The sequence below is a fragment of the Neophocaena asiaeorientalis genome, unplaced genomic scaffold (genome assembly GCF_003031525.2).
Source record: "Neophocaena asiaeorientalis asiaeorientalis breed wild unplaced genomic scaffold, Neophocaena_asiaeorientalis_V1.1 scaffold317, whole genome shotgun sequence".
NCBI classification, from domain to species: domain Eukaryota; kingdom Metazoa; phylum Chordata; class Mammalia; order Artiodactyla; family Phocoenidae; genus Neophocaena; species Neophocaena asiaeorientalis.
The window spans coordinates 3,730,579-3,745,065 of NW_020173114.1; the positions used below are offsets into that span (position 1 = coordinate 3,730,579).

At 37.2% G+C, this 14,487-nt stretch overlaps 1 protein-coding gene across 1 annotated transcript in view; it reads right to left on the minus strand.

The window, feature by feature from the left end:
- Positions 1-14,487, minus strand: part of HFM1 (helicase for meiosis 1) — a 118,426-nt gene that overhangs the window by 6,669 nt on the left and 97,270 nt on the right. Inside the window, exons 32-35 of the mRNA XM_024743640.1 lie at positions 9,738-9,817; positions 8,626-8,732; positions 4,052-4,165; positions 2,907-2,997 (exon numbers count right to left, since the gene is read on the minus strand). Of these exons, the coding sequence (XP_024599408.1) occupies positions 2,907-2,997; positions 4,052-4,165; positions 8,626-8,732; positions 9,738-9,817 (392 nt within the window). The remainder of the gene's footprint in view (positions 1-2,906; positions 2,998-4,051; positions 4,166-8,625; positions 8,733-9,737; positions 9,818-14,487) is intronic.

The window sequence follows — 14,487 nt, forward strand, 5'->3', positions numbered from 1 at the left end:
AGATTTGATGGAGAAATTAAAAGCTTTACAGACAAGCAAAAGCTAAGAGGATTCAGCACCACCAAACCAGCTCTACAACAAATGCTAAAGGAACATCTCCAGGGAGGAAACAAAAGAGAAAGAAAAGACCTACAATAATAAACCAAAAACAATTAAGACAGTGGAAATAGGAACATACATATTGATAATTACCTTAAATGTAAAGGAATAAATGCTCCAACCAAAAGACAGCAATACAATCTTACCTTAAAAAACATGAAACATCTCATATAGACAACCTAACCTTACACCTAAAGCAATTAGAGAATGAAGAACAAAAAACCCCAAAGTTAGCAGAAGGAAAGAAATTATCAAGATCAGATCAGAAATAAATGAAAAAGAAACAAAGGAAACGATAGCAAAGATCAATAAAATTAAAGCTGGTTCTTTGAGAAGATAAACAAAATTGATAAACCATTAGCCAGACTAATCAAGAAAAAAAGGGAGAAGATTCAAATCAATAGAATTAGAAATGAAAAAGGGGAAGTAACAACTGACACTGCAGAAATACAAAGGTTCATGAGAGATTACTACAAGCAACTATATGCCAATAAAATGGACAAACTGGAAGAAATGGACAAATTCTTAGAAATGCACAACCTTCTGAGACTGAACCAGGAAGAAATAGAAAGTATGAACAGACCAATCACAAGCACTGAAACTGAAACTGTGATTTAAAAACTTCCAACAAACAAAAGCCCAGGACCAGATGGCTTTACAGGAGAATTCTATCAAACATTTAGAGAACAGCTAACACCTATCCTTCTCAAACTCTTCCAAAATATAGCAGAGGGAGGAACACTCCCAAACTCATTCTACGAGGCCATCATCGCTCTGATACCATAACCAGACAAAGATGTCACAAAGAAAGAAAACTACATGCCAATATCACTGATGAACATAGATGCAAAACTCCTCAACAAAATACTAGCGAACAGAATCCAACAGCACATTGAAAGGATAATACACTATGGTCAAGTGGAGTTTATCCCAGGAATGCAAGGATTCTTCAATACATGCAAATCAATCAACGTGATACACCATATTAACAAATTGAAGGAGAAAAAGCATATGATCATCTCAATTGATGCACAGAAATCTTTCGACAAAATTCAAAACCCATTTATGATAAAAACTCACCAGAAAGTAGGCATAGAGGGAACTTTCCTCAACATAATAAAGGCCATATATGACAAACCCACTCAACATCGTCCTCAATGGTGAAAAACTGAAACCATTTCCACCAAGATCAGGAAAAAAGACAAGGTTGCCCACTCTCCCACTATTGTTCAACATAGTTTTGGAAGTTTTAGCCACAGCAATCAGAGAAGAAAAAGAAATAAAAGGAATCCAAATTGGAAAAGAAGAAGTAAAGCTGTCACTGTTTGTAGATGACATGATACTTAACACAGAGAATCCTAAAGATGCTACCAGAAAACTACTGGAGCTAATCAATGAATTCGGTAAAGTAGCAGGATACAAAACTAATTCACAGAAATCTCTTGCATTCCTATTCACTACTGATGAAAAATCTGAAAGAGAAATTAAGGAAACACTCCCATTTACCATTGCAACAAAAAGAATAAAATACCTAGGAATAAACCTACCTAAGGAGACAAAAGACCTGTATGCAGAAAACCATAAGACACTGGTGAAAGAAATTAAAGATGATACAAATAGATGGAGAGATATACCATGTTCTTGGATTGGAAGAATCAACATTGTGAAAATGACTCTACTACCCAAAGGAATCTACAGACTCAATGCAATCCATATCAAACTACAACTGACATTTTTCACAGAAATAGAACCAAAAATTTCACAATTTGTGTGGAAACACAAAAGACCCAGAATAGCCAAAGCAATCTTGAAACAGAAAAACGGAGCTGGAGGAATCACGCTCCCTGACTTCAGACTATACTACAAAGCTAGAGTAATCAAGACAGTATGGTACTGGCACAGAAACAGAAATATAGATCAATGGAACAGGATAGAAAGCCAAGAGATAAACCCATGCACATATGGTCACCTTATCTTTGATAAAGGAGGCAAGCATATACAGTGAAGAAAATACAGCCTCTTCAATAAGTGGTGCTGGGAAAACTGGAAAGCTACATGTAAAAGAATGAAATTAGAACACTCCCTAACACCATACACAAAAATAAAATTTAGGAGATGTCACATAAATTTTTGATCTTAGCTTTTTTTAAAAATCAGGATATTTGACAACACTAGACTCACATTTCCTGTACAGCAACAACTGGTTGGAGCAGAGTAGTGGTTATTATTCCCTTTAGATGGGACACTCTACAGTTAACCTTGGCCCATGAAATCCCAAAGGCAGTTTGAGCTTGTGACCCCTGACCTACTGGATACAGCACAGGTATCTAAATATGGCATTCATGGCCCCTCACAGACCTCAGCAATCTCAGCCTTAATTCTATGGCTACACAGACCACACTTTACTGACCCTTGAGCATGGGATGCCTTTTCAAGCCTTATCCCTTTACATGTACTCTTCTACCTGGAATGCCTTAGTCTCCTCTTTTCTACCTGTCAAACTCCTATTCAGTTTTCACATCTTATAAAAAGTGAAGATTCCTCAGCTCCAGCCCCAGAGACCATGATTCAGTAAGTCTAGCATGGGGCCCAAGAATGTGCATTTTTAATGTGCACCCCTGGGTAATTTTGATTTTGGGGTGGTATGACAACAGCACTTTGAGAAACACAGCTCTAAGATTAAGAGGCTTTAAGTTGGCTAATACCCTATTGCTTCTCTGACATCTAATGACTTTATCCCCATCTCCGTTTACATGTCAGGAGGATATAAAGTTGTAAGTGTTTGAAAATAAAGTTCTAAAACTTGCCTGTTTGACATTTCTCTTTGGAATTTGCTTTTTGATTCTTCAAAGGGTAGCTTACTTTCCCTGGTTCTTGAACTCAAAGGGTTTCCAAATCCTAGGTAAAAAGATAACATTTTGAAATAAATCGAATAGAATATCTGTATTCTATTCTAGAGTAGAACATCTCTCCAAACAGATATGATCTGGTTAAGGAGAGAATGAAAAATTCTTCTCAATAATCAAATTTAATGTGCATAGACAAAACAAAGGAGCAAAGCTAAGAGAATAAATCTATAAAACACATAGATTAGCTTATTAGTCACTATATTAAAAGGTCCCCAACCACTATCATTTATTTATTTATTTATTTTTAAGCCATGTAAATGATCAAGTCGAAGTTCATTCAATATTTTCAATGGTCTGCAAGGGACTGATTTCCATCTGTCAGCCATCCTGGGAAAGAGTATCTCCGTCTCCCTATCTAGTCTTATACTTACCAAGATTTTCACTTCTCTGTTTTGGTGAAATAGAGTGGATTCACCAGTAACTCAAAGGCCTAGTCCCATTATTTTTGGATTGTATATGATTTAAGCACAATATCTAATACAAAAGAAACTAATCTTTTCCTGTTTATTTATTTATACTTGAAAAGTCACTATTTCTATTAGAAATAAAAGTTATCTTTTATGTTTTTTGCTAGCATGTGAAAAAAGAATATTTTTTAAATTGGAACACTTTTGTTTTTCACAAACATTACCAGACTACATGAGATCTTAAAATGGAGAGCAGGATAGTCTGTTTTATGAGGGAAAATTCGATAAACAATCTGAATTTGAATAGAGCCTTTAACAAGATAAGGAGCAATAGAATAGAAAAAGCTCATTTCCTATATCGTCATCATGGAATAACCTTGACCTCTGTCCCTAGGGATAGGAAATGTTATTTGTGGGAGGGTCAAATTTTACTTTTGCTAAAAATTATAATCTTAACAAACTGAAACTAATTAAGTAAGCACACAAAAAAGAAAAAGAAAATTAGTCCCAAAAGCTTAACTGAAAAATATTCAAATAATTTCTCATAAAATTATTTCATTCTAACATATATTTCAAATACAATACACACATATATACAAAAATACATACAAATGAAATATATTTCATGCTATTTACCTGATGTTTTTGTCTTCTCGGTATCAGTTGAAAAGCTAGTAACTTCTATTAAGCTTTCATCATCAAAATCATCCCAAACTTCATTTCCCAATTCAAAGTTCACATTCAAAACTTCTGAAAATGAAGAATTACTTTTAACCGCATCTGTCAAATCCTGGTTTTCAGATGCATTAAGATTTCTATTGAACAGCATTGTTTGAGGGGCTTTCTCATTTGAAGTTGTAGAATAGGTCCGTCTAGAAAAATCTGTCATGTGTATGTATAAATGAGTATAGGCACTTTTTAAACCTTAAGCATCATTATTTATTGACATATCAAACACATCTTTCAACTGCTAAACAGAGGTCTTGAGTAGTAGTGTTCTAAAGCACTGCTGAGTATTGTATTCAACAATTTTATTTACTGTATTACATGTAGTGATTGACTGCTGCACTAAATTTAATTTTCAAGGTATTCTTCTAGACAATTAATTTTCCCTCTTAATTCCTACATAAGAATAATCTTACTCCAAGTTTGGATTGTAATAGCTTCTAAAATGGGCTTCCTCCCCCATCTCTTCTCCCTACAAGCAGTTAATTTTGAGTATTGTTACGAAAATATATCGTTATTTTTCTCCTTCTAAAATATCCTCAGTGTTATCCATTGTTTATAGCCTGGGTTTAGAGCCAGACTACCTGGGTGAAAATTCCACCTCTATCATTTACTAGTTGGATGATCTTAGACAAGTAATTTAAACTCTGAGTTTAGTTTTCTCCTCTGCAAAATGGGGATAATAATAGTACCTAACATGGAACTTCCCTGGTGGCATGGTGGTTAAGACTCCCCGCTCCCAATGCAGGGGGCCCGGGTTTGATCCCTGGTCCGGGAACTAGATGTCACATGCATGCCACAACTAAGAGTTCGCATGCCACAACTAAGGAGCTGGCAAGCCACAACTAAGGAGCCTGCCTGCCGCAACTAAGACCCAACACAACCAAATAAATTAATAATAGTACCTAATACATATGATTGTTATGGGGACTAAATGTCTTTACTTGTACAGTTTTCCATAGCAGTGATTAATAAATATTCAATAACTCGCTTCTCCAAAAAATTTTATGCATATATATGTATTATATGTAAAGGATGTATAGCACACAATTTACAAATAATGATAAAATATACAGCATGCTTAACTGTAAATTCCATATATCTAATTGATTATCACTGAACGTTTTCATTGAATTTTGCCAAACTCTTGTATCTGTATCAACCTATAGTTACAATTGATAAATGAATGTAGTTCTCACATTCATTTGTCAATTCGAGCGTTGTTTGATATTTTTGTTGACTTTAATAAAAGTAAAACAATAAAGACATATGTTGGGATTTCACTCATTCCCCCATAGCCTTAAGCAATTTCCTTGCTGAATTAGATAATAATTTTCAAATGCTAGAAGAATATTCCTTCAATTGTTCTTGCTATCCACAATATAAGGGCTACAGACATGACACACTGATAAATTAAGTTTGCACTACTGTCATTTTCTCCATCACTTTCTTAGGTATAAACAATAAACAAAACAATAAGTTAGGCCCTGATTTGTAGTGTTTGCTGATTTCCATTCTATAAGTATTCCCACCATGACTGATTCCAAGCTACAAATGTGACATAACTGAATGCAAAGTTGGGAAGAAATGCACAATAGCACCCCTTTATACAGTATTTCCACCATACAGATATAAATATAGATGCAAATAATCTCAAGAATACAGATAACAGTAAAATGTAGTAGAATAATTAGGAAGTGGTTAGTTTTTAATATTTATAACCTTTGTGTTTAATATAACTTAATTGAAAGTTTATATAATTAAACTTTAATGATGCCTGATTCCCCCAAATTTAATAATCATCTCACAAGCTAGTACAAGCTTGCTCCAGTAAAATTTAAAGTGAGTTTCCTTCACTTTAAATAACCTCTATCCTTCCTTTTCTTCACTATCCAAATCCTTCTCTATCCTTCAACTGTACCTACAACTCCAGTACACATTATTCTACTTTTGTGCCTTGATACACATACACAGTATGCTATGTCCTGAAAAGAGAAGTAGGTACAAAGTGCAGTGGAAATATAAAGAGAAGAAGACCATCTGGCTAGATGGGGACTGGCAGCTAAAGAAGGAAGAGACTTGAGCATATTTATATGCTGAAAAGAAAGAGGCCACAGGGAGAAGATACTGAAAATAAGGGCAAGAGGAGAGAGATAGCTGGTCTTCTAAAGACCCAGAGGGGGCAGAATTGGAAAGATTACGATTACAGGTGGAGAGATAAACTTTGAATAGAAGAAAAGATAATTCTTCTTTCAAAATAAATAGAGAGTTATGGATGGGTGCAGAAACAGAGAAATATAATAGTTGGGGGGGTGGAAAGTTGAAAGAGTTTGTATATTACAGGTTTGATTTTCAATTCTCCACTGATAACTAAAAGTCAATTTCATTTTATAGAAATGGCATTGCCTGGGAATCAAGAGATATGAAATCTATTTCTAGTCCTGCTGTTAATTAGATATGTAATTTTGGGCAAGTCATTCAATCTCTGAGTCTTGGCTTCTTTCATTGTAAAATGAGAAATTGCACAAAGGTCCCTTACAATTTAAATTTTACAATTCAACATGCTTTCTCATAATTTCTGACATTTTTTCTTCTTCTCTTTTTGCACCTGGAATACAGATGATAAAAATTGCCATGTTTTTCTTAAAACATTCTTAAGAGCAGTATTTGAATACATTTAAAGTATGTTTTGTCACCAAAGACTAATGTGGAAAAAGTATAATGAATATACTCAATTAATATTAATAACAGTACCAGATATTATGCTAAGAGCTTTATATATATTATCTCATTTAACCCTAAAATCCCTAAAATATAACCAGATGAGGGAATTGAGATGAACTGGGTAAGTATACTATGAAAAGTCATACAACTACTAAATGAGCTAGGATTTGAACCTAGACAGATAATCTCTAGATCCTGTAAGTTGAACTACTATATTATACAGCTTCTTTAAAAAAGGTGGGGGGGCATTCAGTAAAAGAGGGATATAGTTATTATTGGGGTTTAAAGTATCTAGATGAGACTTTTATATCATAATACAAATCACATTTGGAATAGTGGGTGGGAAAGAAATAAAAGTAGAAAAACTATGTAAAGACAACATGAAAGTAGGGAAGGACAAACTCTGGTGTGGAGAAGGGCAGGGAATAGATCAGCCATACAAGGAATAAGTTAGAGGGCTACAGGTTGAAGAGAGATAAAAATAAGAGGATTGACACTCTTACACCTTCTATTCATGTTGTAATAATATTTTCAGGCTTTGAACAAATTGGATAAACGTTCTGATAGTCTAGGTAAGACCAGGGGATTTTTCTTGATCTGATATTGGGCCTAATGGCTGCCACGGTGTCATAAGGGGTGATGGGTACTCCAGCCCTTGCCTACCTAAGATCTTAAATTATGGCCAGAGAAAGCAATAGAGTGAAAGAATGAAGGAAAGAGTGGCAATAGAAGTCAAAAACAACACACACATGAAATTGTTTTTAGAAAATCCCAAGTTTACCATTTCTACATACAGCCACTTGAACAAACAACTCTGTGGCCAGAATTATTTCTCACATGTTTTAACAGACTGCTATTAGTATAGTAGCATGACCCAGAGAAATGGTGCTATTAATGGCAGGACCCGGAGAAATGATGAAACAGGCCCAAAGTTGAAGAATTTATATGCATTATCTCTTTAATTTAATGACAGACACAGATAAAAAGCAAATCTATATTACAAACCAGCTATATCCCACAAACTAGGTTATAGTCTCACATATCATAGAGATTGTAAGAATCATAGGTTTAAGAACTAGAGAGATATTAAAGGTCACCCAATTTAATCCCTTAATTTTAAAGATAAGACTAACGCCCAAAGAGGTTAAATAATTTTCCCAAGGTCACACAGCTATTTTATAAAATGGACTAATTTTATAAATAAAAAATTATTTCAAATAATTCTAAAGACACATAAAAGTAATCGTTCAGCATTTTAATACTTTGCATATCCTAAGATCCCTTATATTCTCAGCTTTTCCTCATATTATCTTTTTTTTCTTTTGCGGTATGCGGGCCTCTCACTGCTGTGGCCTCTCCCGTTGCGGATCCGGATGCGCAGGCTCAGCGGCCATGGCTCACGGGCCCAGCCGCTCCGTGGCATATGGGATCTTCCCAGACCGGGGCACGAACCCGCGTCCACTGCATCGGCAGGCGGACTCTCAACCACTGCGCCACCAGGGAAGCGCCCTCATGTTATCTTTAAATTAAAATAGTCAATGCTATGTACAAAAAGATTTTTTAGGAATCTATGATAGACACAACAAGACCATCTGAAATAACAGACCTAAGAATTTGAAACTGCTTCAATAACTGAAGAGAAAAATGTTGCCAAGTTAATAATCATAACTTTAGATTTTGGTTTTTCAATAACATTGCTTGTCAATCCAAAGTAGTGAGAAATCATTTTCTCTCTCAAGTCAATATCAACAGTAATTTACCTTTGTCTTGATATGCAGATGGTTCTGGTTGTTGACCTTTTGTGTAGATCTCATGCTGATACCTCTGCTCCATTATAGGCAATTCGGGTATGTTTAAATATTCTGACCTTTATAAAGATAAATAAAACCATAAAAATGTTAAAGAAAATATTAAAATTAATCTGACTTCGAAAACTACTGATTCATATAAATGGGAAAAAACTGGTTCAGCCACTCAACACTTCTATGATAAACTGTACTAGCCTGAGTAGTAAAAGGTAAAAAAATAGGTGTTTAATGGAAGTGACAACTACTTAGGTCACTTAGTCATCTTTACATTCCCCCATTGGGTAGATTTCTGCTATTTGTGTGTAGACTTAAAAATTTATTTCTAATGCTTCTTTCAGTTAGATAACAAAAGTTAGGATCTCTTCAAGTAGTGTTGGCATCTATTCTGATTGGTCAGCGGCTGTTCTGTACTGGTTTTTAAGTATATTAAATGTCATCCCAGCATGTAGAATGCCCTTATCTGGAAGGAAATTACATATACTGTTACCTTTTAGGTATCATAATAGGAAAAGAATGCTGAATTATCATCTAGGGCCCTCTGAATATGAGCTTTGGTTATTTCATCTATATAATAGGATAAAAATACCTTGGTTTATGAGCCAGGTTGTTGTTAAGTTCAAAAGAAAGAATGCACAAACATGCAATTTTTAAATTATAAAGTATTTTATAAATCTGAGGTATTATTAATATAGAGTGGGCCCCTAAATGGAAAATATTAGACTTTATACACCAACATGACTTCTCTTTTTAAAGTATACTCTTGTCATCTGTTAAGTTTAGAAGGCAGAGAGAGCCTGGAGGCATGACACATAGGATGGGTAGTTTTCCAGGAAAGAGCAGATTAGATCAATGTTAAAGTATCCTTATTACTGCAGAGTTCTAAATAAATTTGGGGTGTAAAAGATAACAAAACTCTCCTGATGTAATTACCTCATTATGGAACTAAATGATTACTGTGATTCAAAGGTAGCCAGTAACCATCTTTCTCTGAATAAATGACTATTTGGAGGAACAGAGAGTTTATGATGAATATTTTACCTCAGATATTAACATTATATTTGTACCTTGATATACTGGTAAGAGAAGGTTTTGGAGTAAAACCAAACTCTTTAAGGTCCACACTTTGAGATTTATTCATCTGCATCTATTAATGAAAAATTAACAAGTTCAACTATCAATTTCATATCAATACACCTTTTAACAAATAAGCCAAACAGCAAAATTCCTGCTGATACATATAGTCCCCAAACCAATAAATTGTGAGAAACTCAAGCTAGTTTTCAACTCAAATCTCCTTCTCAGGCCCTTCTTAAATGTTGATATTCTTCATGGTTCTTCATCACGAGGCCTTCTTCTCTTCTCACTCTCACTCATTCTCAATCATAGATCTCATTTACTCCCATGGCTTCAATTACCATCTACACATGAATGACTCTCAAATCTATAGCTCTCTGTAGATTTGAGCTTAGCTCTCTTTCTTGATTTTCTAGCTCAACTCTCTCCTGACTTTCAAGCGGCTATTATCCAACTGTCTATAGAACATCTTTACCTAGACATCTTGTAGGCCTCTAAATTCAGTATTTCCCAAATGAACTTATCATGTCTCTATTCCTCCAAATTTGTTTTCCATTTAGAGTTTCTACCCTAGTGAGGCCCCACTTTTTTCCCAGTTGCTCAAGCCAGAAGGGCATCATCTTTATTCCTTCTACTTCACCCCTTATAACCAATAAGTAGCAAGGTAGTTGTTTATACCTCTGAAAAATCTTAAACCCAGCCACTTCTCTCCATTGCTACTGCCATTACACTAGACTAGGCCATCGTCTTGCCTGGACTACTGCAAAACCTCCCTAATGAGTCCTTATGTTCCTTTTCTATTATCCTCTAATGCATTCTCTACATTGCATCCAGAGTGAACTTTATAAAATGCGGTTCCCATCATGCCACTGATTAAAGCCCTTCAGTGATTTCCCAGTACTTTCAGGATAAAATCCAAATCCTTAAAATAGCAAAAATGTTTTCATGATCTAGCTCCTACTTCTTCAGCCTTATCTTTCTCCACCCTCCTACTTGTAAATGAACTCCAGATATACCGTATTACTTCAGTTTTTAAAAAGATCTCTATCTCTTTCTCAGCTCTGAACCACTGCATATTCTCTATAGCTGAAATACTTTTCTATCCTTCTTTACCACCACTCTGGTACACACCTCTCCATGCTTGCTTATGCCCATATATCATTCAGGTCTCAATCACGTTTATTAGGAATCCTTTCCTGGCCTATCAAATGTGGAGTGAATGCACTTTCTATAAGTTCAAGTTATCTTACACTTCTGTCACAGAATCACTCATCACACTGTATTGAAAAAGCCTATTTACTTATTTGTATCCTTCACTCAAACTGTAAGTTTTATGAGGTCTGGGACTAAAACGGTCTTATCACTGGATCTTCTACACCTACTATAGTGCTTGGCACATTCTTGGTGCTCGATGAATATGGAAGGAAGGAAGGAAGGAAGGAAGGGAGGGAGGGAGGGAGGGATGAAGGGAGGGATGGATGATATGGAATAAGTACAAAAAAAAGGTAGGAAAAACTTGGGACACTAAAAAATAATTGTCTCAGAAAAGGTGGTTGCCATTTCAAACTGTAAACCTCTCCATGTTTCCCAATATTCTCCTTGTTTTAGCCTCATGACTGAGAATCTTCTTTCTTATAAAAGACCTAGAGAGGAGACCTTCAAGATGGCGGAAGAGTAAGACTTGGAGATCACCTTCCCCCCCACAAATACAACAGAAATACACCTACATGTGGAACAACCCCCACAGAACACCTACTGAACGTTGGCAGAAGACCTCAAACTTCCCAAAAGGCAAGAAACTCACCACGTACCTGGGTGGGGCAAAAGAAAAAAGAAAAAACAGAGACAAAAGAATAGGGACAGGACCTGCACCAGCGGGAGGGAGCTGTGAAGGAGGAAAAGTTTCCACACAGTAGGAAGCCCCTTCACTGCTGGAGACTGGGGGTGGTGGTGGTGGGAGCTTTGGGGCCACGGAGGAAAGCGCAGCCACAGGGGTGCGGAGGGCAAAGCGGAGAGATTCCCGCACAGAGGATCGGTGCTGACCGGCACTCACCGGCCCGAGAGGCTTGTCTGCTCACCCGCCGGGATGGGCGGGGCTGCGAGCTGAGGCTCGGGTTTCAGTCGGAGCGCAGGGAGAGGGCTGGGGTTGGCTGCATGAACACAGCCTGAAGGGGGCTAGTGCACCACAGCTAGCCAGGAGGGAGACCGGGAAGAAGTCTGGACCTGCCTAAGAGGCAAGAGTACATTGTTTCAGGGTGCACAAGGAGAGGGGATTCAGAACACCGCCTAAACAAGCTCCAGAGATGGGCACGAGCTGCGGCTATTAGTGCAGACAACAGAGACGGGCATAAAATGCTAAGGCTGCTGCTGCTGCAGCAACCAGGAAGCCTGTGTGCAAGCACAGGTCACTACCCACACCTCCCCTCTGGGAGCCAGTGCAGCCCGCCACTGCCAGGGTCCCGTGATCCAAGGACAACTTTCCCGGGAGAATGCATGGCGTGCCTCAGGCTGTTGCAACGTCACACTGGCTTCTGCCACTGCAGGCTCGCCCCGCATTCCGTACCCCTCCCTCCCCACCGCCTGAGTGAGCCAGAGCCCCCGAATCAGCTGCTCCTTTTATCCCGTCCTGTATCAGTGAAGAACAGACGCCCTCAGGCTACCCTTACGCAGAGGTGGGGGCCAAATCCAAAGATGAACCCTGGGAGCTGTGCGAACAAAGAAGAGAAAGGGAAATCTCTCCCAGCAGCCTCAGGAGCAGCGGATTAAATCTCCACAATCAACTTGAGGTACCCTGCATCTGTGGAATACCTGAATACACAACGAATCATCCCAAAATTGAGGCCGTGGACTTTGGAAGCAACGATATATATATTTTTTTCCTTTTTCTCTTTTTGTGAGTGTGTACGTGTATGCTTCTTTGTGTGATTTTGTCTGTATAGCTTTGCTTTCACCATTTGTCTTAGGGTTCTGCCTGTCTGGTTTTTTTTGGTTTGTTTTTTCTTTTTTAGTAGAGTTTCTAGTGCTTGTTATCATTGGTGGATTTGTTTCTTGGTTTGGTTGCTCTCCTCTTTCTTTCTTTCTGTTTTTTCTTTTTCTATTACTTTAATTTTTTTTAATTTTTAATAATTATTTTTTATTTTAATAACTTTAATTTATTTTCTTTTCTTTCTTTCTTTTATTCTCCCTTTTCTTCGGAGCTGTGTGGCTGAGAGGGTCTTGGTGCTCTTGGCCGGGTGTCAGCCTGTGCCTCTGAGGTGGGAGAGCTGAGTTCAGGACATTGGTCCACCAGAGACCTCTCAGCTCCACGTAATATCTAATGGCAAAAGCTCTTCCAGAGATCTACATCTCAACGCTAAAGCCCAGCTCCACTCAACGACAAGCAAGCTACAGTGCTGGACACCCTATGCCAAACAACTAGCAAGACAGGAACACAACACAACCCATTAGCAGAGAGGCTGCCTAAAATCATAATAAGGTCACAGCCACACCAACAGACACGGTCCTACCCACCAGAAAGACAGTATCCAGCCTCATCCACCAGAACACAAGCACTAGTCCCCTCCACCAGGAAGCCAAAACAACCCACTGAACCAAGCAGACACTGGGGGCAGACACCAAAAACAATAGGAACTACAAACCTGCAGCCTGTGAGAAGGAGACCCCAAACACAGTAAGTTAAGTAAAATGAGAAGACAGAGAAACACACAGCAGATGAAGAAGCAAGGTAAAACCCCACCATACCAAACAAATGAAGAGGAAATAGGCAGTCTGCATGAAAAAGAACTCAGAGTAATGATACTAAAGATGATCCAAAATCCTGGAAATAGAATGGAGAAAATACAAGACACATTTAACAAGGACCTGGAAGAACTAAAGAGCAAACAAACAAGATGAACAACAATAAATGAAATTTAAAATTCTCTAGAAGGAATCAATAGCAAAAAAAAAATGAGGCAGAAGAACAGATAAGTGACCTGGAAGATAAAATAGTGGAAATAACTACCACAGAAGAGAATAAAGAAATAAGATTTAAGGACAGTCTCAAAGACCTCTGGGACAACATTAAACACACCAACATTCGAATTATAGGGGTCCCAGAAGAAGAAGAGAAATAGAAAGGGACTGAGAAAATATTTGAAGAGATTATACTTGAAAACTTCCCTAATATGGGAAAGGAAATAGTCAGTCAAGTCCAGGAAGCACAGACAGTCACATACAGATAAATCCAAGGAGAAACACGCCAAGACACATATTAATCAAACTATCAGAATTTAAATACAAAGAAAAAATATTAAAAGCAGCAAGGGAAAAACAATATACAAGCGAATCCCTATAAGGTTAACAGCTGATCTTTCAGCAAAAACTCTGCAAGCCAGAAGGGAGTGGCAAGACATATTTAAAGTGATGAAAGGGAAAAATCTACAACAAAGATTACTCTACCCAGCAAGGATCTCATTCAGCTTCATCAGAGAAATTAAAACCTTTACAGACAAGCAAAAGCTGAGAGAATTCAGCACCACCAAACCAGCTTTACAACAAATGCTAAAGGAACTTGTCTAGGCAGGAAACACAAGAGAAGGAAAAGACATACAATAACAAACCCAAAACAATTAAGAAAATGAAATAGAAACACACATATCGATAATTACCTTAAATGTAAATGGATTCAATGCTTAAACCAAAAGACATACACTGACTGAATGGATACAAAAATGAGACCTACATATATGCTGTCTACAA